At 39.7% G+C, this 10,856-nt stretch overlaps 1 protein-coding gene across 1 annotated transcript in view; it reads right to left on the bottom strand.

The window, feature by feature from the left end:
- Positions 1-9,095, bottom strand: part of LOC310943175 (protein FAM171B-like) — a gene marked incomplete at both ends in the record, with an annotated part of 12,725 nt that extends 3,630 nt beyond the window's left edge. Inside the window, 2 exons of the mRNA XM_083908701.1 lie at positions 1,755-1,901; positions 9,017-9,095. Of these exons, the coding sequence (XP_083764827.1) occupies positions 1,755-1,901; positions 9,017-9,095 (226 nt within the window). The remainder of the gene's footprint in view (positions 1-1,754; positions 1,902-9,016) is intronic.
- Between the last annotated feature and the right edge of the window lie 1,761 nt (positions 9,096-10,856).

The raw sequence follows: 10,856 nt of genomic DNA, 5'->3' as shown, positions 1-10,856 counted from the left end.
TTGGCTGCATTAGCATCAACCCACGGAAATGAAAACAACAAGTGTGCTGCCAGTGCAGATGGACGAGAAGGCGTGAGTGTGGTGGGTGAAGTGAAGGTGCGCTGTGCCAGAATGACTATAATCTTCCCATTTGGGCGAACTGAACCGTGCCACAAAGCGGGTTTATGATGTATAATGAAACGGGCTGTGTGAGGCCGAAAACGGTGTTTTCCAAAGGCTTACTCACTTGACTCGTGCAAATCTGGGTCACATATGTTGCACTCGTTGTTACCGAGTCAAAGGCACGCTCAGAAATGACTGAAAACCAACACTGGCTGAGGCTAACGGAGCTTGAATACGATGCTAATGCTAACACAATGATGACACAGATACAGCACGTTGACTGCTGGTCAGTTCTGCGACGACGACTACACGACACAAACAGATGGTCCCACAGGGATTTATCTCTGGTCACCACACACCCCCATATCCCCCGTCACAATCATGCTTGTTTATATCCGTGTTGGAATTAGGCCACGTATTCCAGTAATGTAGGAGGTGGAAAAAGATGCACCCTGACAAGCAAAAGCACCCTGGGTAATTTTAATAAATAAATAAAAGACAGATAGAAGGAGAATTGGCCATCTGGCTCATGAAATAAGGTGTTTTTTTGGGGGGTACATGATTGTTACTATTTAGTAGAGTGGAAAGTGGGTCATTTCCCTGCGAGTTAACTGTGAACTGAAGTGACATGAGGAGGAGGAGGAGGAGGAGGAACAATTTGGCTGCAGGGGCCGGGAATGGTAGACATAATGCACGGGTGCAGTTCCAAGAGATAAATCATGAAAAAGCCAGGCAGGGGGGGCGCAGTCACATGCATGATGAGGGGACTGTACTCCTACAGGAACATGAATTAGTCATGAATCAGTGGACGACGTCGCAAGTCACAAACACTTTCTTTCACGTGGATCATCTCCAGCGCTCCGCTGTAAACAAGGAGACGCCTGTGACGAGTGCGCACGTCTCTGATGTGACATACTTAAGTGGGGATGGGAAGGAAGAGGGTGTTATGTCATATACGTATCACATGACGTGGCAACAAGAATGAGCGCGCTGCGGTGTAAACAGGTGGTTTTTCAGAATCCTCTCCTCTTTGTGTTTCTACGAAAATGACGGCGTTCTCTCCAGGGAAGCTGGATGTACTGGAGAAACCATGAGTCAGCAGAGGAGGTGGACCAAGACACCAACCATCATCCAACCTACAAAGCTATTCTGAACTCTCTTTCGTTGGTTTGAATGTGGATTTTGTACCGTACTATTCACCTCTGGTACCTCTTGGATGAGAGGTGAAACATCTTCAAACTCAAAGTCCAGTCGCCTACAGATAACTGCTGTAGACTGCTATGGTCTGGACGACTGAGATCCTAACTTCAAATGTCAATATTCACAACACAACAACAGAGCAACAGAGTCTCACGCATGCCTCGTTGGTGATAAAGACAGATGGAGACACTGTTGTTGCAGTGACAACAGCGAGCCGAGCGCCCACATCCCTCGCCGCTCATCAGCTGATCTGATATGAGGACACGAGTCCTGATACAGATGGTCTGCAGAGATCTAAGTGAGGACATCTTAAGTCCATAATCCGTTAAAGCAAAGCCATGGGATGGCTTGTCAAACATTGTCAAAATACTTCCTTACACATCCTTAAACAATGTGTTTTTTTATACTGTGAAACAGTGCTGTGGTCTTTTGTGTGCGAGTGCAGCTCAAACCTGGCAGTGGATCCAGCACTTGCTGTTGGTGGTGAAAGGCCTCTTGTTCCACTTGATCCGGCTCTGAAAAGTTGCCATCATCGACATGCAGAGAGCGTCCCGCAGCCTCAGTGAACTCCACAGCAGCAGCAGCAGCAGCTTTGTTGTCTGTGCACAAAATGAGCGCAGATATGAGACACATCGACAGACGCATGACTCTGACCGAGAGTCTCTCTAGTTCTCACTCATCACAGGACTCATCTATGACTAACAGAGAACAGAGAGACGCTCGCTCCACTGCTCTGTCCTCACAACTACTTTCCGTTCAGCCACTGTTCACACAGCAAAGTAAACTCCTCCCCTTTAAGCTGCTCTGTGAGGCTCCATCTCTCCATCCATCTATCTTAAAATATGCAGTGGCATTAATTAAAATGGCTGTAGAATGAAACTTACTTTACTTACTTGTACACAAGCGGAAAAAAGAAGAGGAAAAAGGTTGATTTTGACAATTTTTGGGGCTAAATCTCCACCAAAGTTAATAAAAAATGTTGGCTCTTAGGAGTCATTTTTTTAAAAGATGAAGATCAAACATTTCAAAGTGTTTTTGTAATACTGATTCTAGCCATTAGGGACACTGTGTCACCGATATACCACTCCCAAGTGTGTATCTTTGCACACACGTCGAAACTTGTGGTGAAGGAGGTAAAGGAAACCTTACTATTGTCTAAAAACGAACCAAAAAAAACAAATATTTTAAGGCAAACTGACTAAGATAGAGAAGATTAAGCATGCAGTACTGATTTGGGCCATTAGGGGATTTTATTAGGAAAGGTTTTCTACAAGGAATGAAAAGGAAGTTTCCTTCCCTCTTTACTCCGACAAAAGTCCTGAAAGGGGAAAACAAATTGAGGATGATTCCCCTACATAAAAATAAAATAAAGATGAAGATTAAAGATTTTGTTGTGTTTGTTTATGTAATATCGATTTTAGCCATTAGGGGGTGCTGTGCCACCACTATCCCACTCTATAAAGTGTGTATTTTTATGAGCAAAGGTTTTCAACTAGATCTTTCCACCACTACTTTTGATCGAAACACCAAAATGAGGAAAGTAAAACTGCACTTCTCTTTCACTAAACTCCATCAATTTACATTTACACTTGCATTACCCATTTCCCACCACTAGATGGGGATACTGCAACATCCTGCTCAACAACAGAATCCCTTAAGTTCGTTGGACCATCATTATTACGCCCATCAATTTATGAAAATAGACATTGATGTTGACAGGAGTGGTTACAGCAGTGGTCGTCATGGTAATGTTGGCAGCAGTGATCAAAGTTATTTTTATAATAGCAGCAGTAATATAGTAGTGTTTGCAATTTTTCCGTAAAAAGGTGCATTTATTTATTAATTAGGTATCTCTACATTAGTGGGATGTTCCAGGGCTAATAAATGCAAACATTAAATGTCAATTATTATTATTATAATGAATGCAGACATTCAATTATTGTGACGGTTCTTCTCTTAGGATTAGTTTTCTTGTACCTTTTTATTTATGATTTACCCTTTCTCTTTGTTTTTATTTATTGTGACTTTCTCGACATTTTAATACAGTGCTGCAAAATCTAATTTCGCCAGCCTTGAACTTCTTTTACCTCCTGGTCAAACAAAATTAAGTAGACCGTGAGAAAAGAAGGAACGCCATTCACTCTCAACTGGTGTTTTATTGATGAGTTGAAGACATCTGTGCTTCGTTCTCCGTCAACAGTTTCATACTAAAACCCTTCAAAACATTAGGATTTTTACTTTTAATTACAGTATGTCATGTCAGTGTATTACATACCGGAGAAGTAGGGCAGGTGACTGTGAAAGCAGACTCTTGTGAATGCAGTTTGTCGCCCCCTGCTGGCAGAAATCTCTGTAGAGAGGAGGACATGAATGTTTAATTGATATGTTTTATAAATGAGTGGGGGGGGGGAGCACTTATCTTTGTCCATTACTTTAAATAGTTCTCTCGAGTGTCATCCACTGGCTTTACTGATAACAATCGTGTAGTCAGTATCTTTATATTCATTTTTTCGTCCAGCTCTGACCACAGGGTCATTAAAATCAATACTTCCCCACCTGCGAACTCAATTGTGGCGTTTCACAATCGTAGAAAAGGTTAAACGTCATAACAGAATTGGCACTCGACTCTATTTAAAGAACCATTTAGTGGGGCTGGAAGGTTTGCCAGTAAAATGCAGCACAGTAATTACTTTGTGTGCAGTCAATTTACACTCGCACATAATGACACAGTATATATGCGTGCGCTGAAATGTGTAAAATAATAATGTGAACTGTGTAGAACTAAATTGTGCAGTCAGACCATTTTATATATTTCTTATGTTTCCGCTTGACAAGAACGACGTTTTTAAAGAGCTGTGTCGATGTAGAGCTGAGGATCACGATCATGTTCCTCACAGATGAAGATATATATATATATATATATAGTTGTGTGTGTATATATATATATATATATATATATATATATATACACACACAACCTCGCATTAAACCTTACAGGCATCGACTGCTCTGGTCTGACCTGTCAAAGGCCAAGTCGTGTACATTCAGCCACCAGCAATGTGTGTGTGCGTTTATTATTTTTAACTAAGAATATTGAATGGTTAATATGCATTTATCATTTTTTTCTATCCAGGGCAAAGGTCTCAATATTAATATCATGTTATGGGTTATTTTCTGTATTTTTTCATTTTGCTTCATAAAAATATGTTTATATTGCGACCTGTTTATCGTCACCTTTTTAAATTATGTGAAATATCATCATAAATACTATTATTTAATTATGTCTTTTTCCCCTAAATCCATGGTTCTCAAACTGTGGTACGTGAGCACCCTCTGGTGGTGGAGCGTGTAGAAAATGAAACAAATAAGACAAAAAATATTAATAACCGGAGTCACCTTATCGCTCACTGCATCATCATCTAATTTCACTATACCAGTGTCGGAAGTATACGTGAGGAAGAGGAGGATGAGGGAGTAAATTATCTTATTGGGAATAAATCTGCATGTGTTACTTGGTATAAAAAATGAAGAACCACTACCCTAAACTAAACTAAAGTGCTTCACGCTGACTTTGAGCTAATTTAGCGATATTAACTTGGTCTGTATAAAAAAGTACGTACTGAATCAAGCCTTGTTTACATTTCACCCCGTTTTACAGCTTAACATTAACGCACGTCTCTACGCTCTCAATGACATTAGAAGTATTGACATATCTCGTGGTCATTTGAACTATTATGGCTCGACTTCTGTTAATTAGTCTAGACGACAGCAGCCCGTCAGGTGAAAAAAGAAGGGATTATAAATGTGCGACTTCACAGCTGCGCTCTGGTTCAAAATACCAACCGAGACGGACCAGAGGCAACAAACTGACAGCCGGGTGTCGTGAGGAAGTGTGAAAAAGTGATAGACAACGTTACAGGCTGAGTAAGGCCTTGCCCGGAGAGACAGATGCATGACTCGCCATCAATAATGGTGACATCAGCAACAAAAACACAAAAATAAAATAGACTTACTGACATGCCATGGAATATGACTGCAAGACAAGGAAGACTTTAGAAAAGTTTAGAAAGTCAACCTTTCACCGTGGTACTTCATAGGGGGGAGACATTGCAGGACATTACATCAGGACTGTTAGACTGCACTGACCTCAAAAACACAACCCAAATGCTTTGTAATGTTTCTCCACAGGACACAAGACGAGTTTTCACGGACGATATGAACTTAAATTGTCCTCTTCTACTCAAAACAACTAACAATAAACTGGATTTCATCCAAACCTCAGGGGCATTTTTTTGTTGTCGATATTATTCTCACCTCCGTTTGGTTTTCCATGAAGCAACATTATTTGTATGCTGCGTCCTTCGTTTGAGAATGAGCGAGAACTCTTTTCAGACCTCACCGAGCGAGCGTTTGTGTGAATAGAGCAGTGGCAGTGGCACAGATATGGATTTAGATGTGTGTCAATACACACTTCACGAAGCAAACAACACTTTATGAACCGGAGCGAACAAAAATGAACCACACAATCAAAAATACACAAATTGCAAATAAGACATCGAGATAAGCATCCGTCCGTCTTCTACCGCTTCATCCTCCACAGGACGACAGGTTTGTGCTCCCTCACTTGTTTTTTGTGCGTGATTCTGACCATGGGCGGGAAGCTGCCTCCTGATTGGCTACTGAATTTTAGAGCAACAGCTCAAAACCGACAAAATAATTGTGATTGAGCTAACGTTTCTAATCTGACAAACATTAGATACTTACAATTATTTTGTCGGATGTCAACGGGGAAGACTTCCACCATCCAGACGGACACAGAGGCGCAGCTTGTGAACAGGCAAGGCAGGCAACTGCTTGGGGCCCCGACTCTAGAATCGCCTCTGGACGGACAGTGACTCCAAGCCTGTGTCTACTTGCATTGAGCTGTCACTCCGAAACTCAGTAGCCAATCAGCAGCTTCAGCTTCATAAGGCCCGCCCTCTGTCAGAATCACAAACAAAAAAACATGGCGCAAAGTCAGGGAGCCCAAACTCAAAAACGCAAAACAAAAAGTGTAACTAAAACACAATATTTTTGAATGATTAAATCAATATTTTATTTGCAATTTTGTGGTTCATTTGTTTGCTCTATTCATAGTGGTTTGCTTCTTAAAAAAAGTGTTGTTTGAAAATACTGACAGATGTCTAATTCCATACACGGAGACATCAAACCGTTCCATTTCAAACTTTTTCTCCGTCACGCCGCTGTTGCCTCCATCTGTCCTGACATAACACACCTCCTTAGTGCAGCGTAAGAGCCAGGTGACATGAGGTCTGAACATCATTAGAAATACATAGAGAGTCGTGTGGAGCTCTACGCTCTACAATTTTATTAAATTTATTAACAAATAATAAGACGCCTGATACCCAAGCTTTGTGTCTGCGAGTGTTTGCGCGTCTTCCGATGCCAGTCAGACTGAGAACGGGAATATTGGAAAAGCAGAATGAATAAAAGCACGTACAGCGTACATCAAAATGAGTTTGTTGATCCCCATGACATTTCATCGAGCACAACTATCAGGTCAGTGTTTCCAATAAACCAATATTATCCGAGACAGTACCTCAGCATCTACCATAGACTGTGGTTTCAAGTCGGTGCATCCTAATGCATGATTCTTTCCTTTTTCCTCTTGCACAACCAACAACGTGGTTTAACTGACAATTGTGCTCTTTGACTGCTTCTGTTTAATAAACATGTATCCTATGAGGCTGAGATATATCCATTTTGTTTTCATGCAGTAGTTTATCACACTCTGTGGCTCCAGCTTTTAGGCGCTAGCCGCAAAGTCTTGGCTTAATAACGAGATTCATCACTAAATTGCGAAACAACGATTATCACTTCATCTTGAACCCTTGCTCCTTAAAAAACATTTGCAAGCACAACATAATGAAAACTATTTGATTACATTTCAAGAAAGAGTGTTTTAACATGTCTCCTTTGACACAAACTCAGTATTTACCTTCAATTACATTTAGCCTTAAGTGAGGCATTTGTTTGCTATTCAGAGATGTCCTTGTACTAACTCAGATAAATGCCATTATTATAGTTCAGCGTTATCAACATTGCTGTAAACTCTAATTAAGAGTCAGATAAGTTTATATTAATGTCATATATGGACATTCTAAACTCCACCACAAAGCAGTGGATGAGCAAGACGGAACATTTTATCCCTGTGATTTAATCAAAGCATGAACTAATGTGAAAAATGCAGCTTCTCCAGCGATAACCATCATCACTTCCTGTTCTGTAAAAATGCATTTTGTCAGGCTGACGTAAGGTAAGATTTAATCCAGCATGAATTTTAGTTGAAGTAAAATAATAATATTTTTTGCTCGGTCATCAACGCGTTGAAATACCAGGAAATGTACCAGGAAAGACGTTGCATGGGTTTGCGATTCTGCAGCCTCCAGGGCTTGCAAAACAATTTAACAAATACAGAATAACTCAACTCGGAAAAACAAGCAATTATTTTTTTGTGTGTATATGAAAATAACCAACTTTCCTCAAGACGGTCCCCTTGCTATTTTGTGGTCGCCCACAAACACATGTATTAAACCTCCACCCAAAGCCACAGCTGCCCTAAATTAACAGCATTGCTAATTATCAAAATACCGTAGAAGCTCTTTAACCGAAACGCTAGGCTTAATACTAAAGTATAATTATTGTTGTGTCACCCATGAATTTTCAAATTTACTGTTTTTCAAAAAAAATAGTAAAACACATAATTATTGATTATATATAGTTATTTACTTGTATTCCTGAACAGAAAAATTAGTTTTAGTGCCTGAATGTTGTGTTTGATTCATTTCCGGCTCACATATGGGTATAAAAAGGTGAATTCAGTTGCCAAATATAACTTTTAGTTAGCAAAATGTATCCAAAATATTCTCGTTTTTATTACGAGTGGTCATAAGCACTATATATCTGATCTATATCAGTGCTGTGCAAACAGTAAATAGAGTTTGCTATGGTTTCCAAAGGAAAAATGAAAGATAAAGTGATGAGACTTGGTCACAGAGATAAAAAAAAAAAAAAGGTACTTCTCTATGTATTTCTACAGTATACGAAGGGCAAGTTTTTTCAGCAAAAAATCAGCTGTGAATAGCATCATCATCATCAAACCTGTCATATGTGACAGCTTATTAAAGAGAAGGTGTTCCAGCCATCACATCAGAGAGGTCAGTGAGACACACTGTGTGTAAAATCATTAATTATAGCTATAGGACGACATATTCACTGAAAATGTGGGGAAAAGGTTACAGACAAAAGATTCATGTGCACCAACTTTACTACAGTCTTAACGCAGCCTTCAAATTTGCCGTATTTAGGAGATTTACTGTACGTGTCAACATTTTACCCATCGCAAGACAACAAAGTGGTCTGAAACGCTCCCTTTCCTAATTCAAACCCTGTCGTTTGTTAAATGATATTTCTCTCAGGAGGAGAAGAACCTTCAGACGTTGTAAATGCTCTCTGAAATTAATTGCGTTTGGAAACGAGCGGCGGCGTTAAATGGCGCTATTTATTCCGGCGACGACAACCAGCGCCGGTCCGCTTGCATCAGCACTAAAACTGACCTCCTGCTTCTCCTGATCCGGAGAAATAACAAGGCTCGGAGAGCAGGTGTGTTTTCAGAGTGATTGACAGAGTCGGTGTGTGGAGCATCGGCTCCAACGCTCCGGACTCGCATGACGCAGCGGTGAGTTATCGAAGCCGACATCCTCGGACGCATGCAGAATCTCCTCCAACTGCATTATCGAGGACAGCTGCCCAATTTCCATAAAGCTTTTAAGAGGGAGTCGGGGCCTGCTTCTGTACACGGTGTATTTTATCTGTAACCAAGACCTTTTAATTATTACCATCACCAAGGCTATTGTTTTCTTTCTTAGACTCCATTATTAATAAAATAACATGTTAAAAAAAGACTGGATTTGCATGATATGTGGGTTCTACCCCCTAAAAAGAGTTACTTCAGGTGATCACACTGTCCCTGTGTTGAGGATTACTATTCAAACTTGAACATACTGTGCCACTATCTTCAGTAACATATTCATCTAAACTGTGCTAATATCCTAAAACCTGTATTTTCTTTTTAAATGTCTTGAAAAGGTTCTTTAAAGTAAAAAAACATTACCAGAAAATATAATAAAAGGAGCGTCAGCAAATTCAATTAAACTGATTTGACTAAGCTCCATCCCTCCACGTCTTTTATACTGTATATATTTTCCAAGGTTATGAAAAGAAACTGTACTCTGAGCTTCAACCTGCGAGATATTTTTTTTGAAATATGAAAAGTAATGCGCTGCTACTGCTCATCTTGCTGGAAAGGAGCATCACAGGACGCTGCTTAGTTTGGTGCTTTTAGCTCAGTTCTGCAGCTCTCAGCCTGTGATTGATGCCTCTCACTAGCTGTTACACGAGGCAGAAGTCCAACACGTACGCCGACACGAGTACAAATGCATACGGCGCAGGCAGAGAGCAGGCGCAATTTTGGGAATTCTACTAAACATACGGTAATTGTGCATACTGTCTGAACGTCCAGGCAGTAAAAACGGCAGAACATCATAAACTCCCAGCTCTCTGCCCAACATCACAATTTTTTGCAATAAAATACATCAGGACATCCAAAAATATGGCGAAGGACAGAGAAGCCAGACACTTTTTCTTTTTTTTTCTTTTTTTAAGTGGATGACCTCTCCCTTGAGAATTCCCTGAAGAGTATATTATTGCTGTGAAGGACTCCAGTAGCTTTGAGTTCTGAGCTAAATCAGTTTGAGTTGTTGACTCTGGTCCCCTTACACCCACAGCTGAGCGATGTGACTGTAATGTAACCCAGGAGGATGATGTTAGCAATCCCTCAAAAAAAGTTGACCGTCATCTTACATAAAGTGTTCAATAAATCGTGAGCTCCACTTTCCCCCAAATGTGTCAGAGAGCCATGGTAAGAGGTCCTGTTGAAAATGTGTCTGTTTACAAAGACCAGAGGCAGAATCATTAATAATTCATTCTGAATTTAAAGTCAGAATTTTGAGTTTTAAAGTCAGAAATTCTCAGTTTAAACTCAAAAATCTGAGAATGATGTCAGAATTCTGAGCATAAAGTCAGAAATTTTAATTTCTTTAATTTCTTTAAGTTTTAATGTGAGAAATTCTGAGTTGAAAGTTGGATTTCTGACTTTAAAACTAAGAATTCTGACATTATTCTCAGATTTTTGAGTTTGAACTCAAAATCTATGACTTTAAAACTCAGAATTCTGACTTTAAAACTAAAAATTCTGACATTACTCTCAGATTTTTGAGTTCAAACTCAAAATCTATGACTTTAAAACTCAGAATTCTGCCTTTAAAACTCAAAATTCTGACTTTATTCTTATAATTCTGAATTTAAACTAAAAAATATGAGAATAATGTCAGAATTATGAGAATAAAGTCAAAGATTCTGAGAATAAAGTCAGAAATTCTGAGAATAAAGTCCAAATTCCGGGTTTAAAGTCAGAAATTCTGAGTTTAAAGTCA

This window comes from Microchirus variegatus, assembly GCF_963457635.1.
Source record: "Microchirus variegatus genome assembly, chromosome: 22".
In the NCBI taxonomy this organism is placed as follows: domain Eukaryota; kingdom Metazoa; phylum Chordata; class Actinopteri; order Pleuronectiformes; family Soleidae; genus Microchirus; species Microchirus variegatus.
The sequence above is the reverse complement of the archived record's forward strand: the minus strand, read 5'-3'. Positions and strand labels throughout refer to the sequence as shown.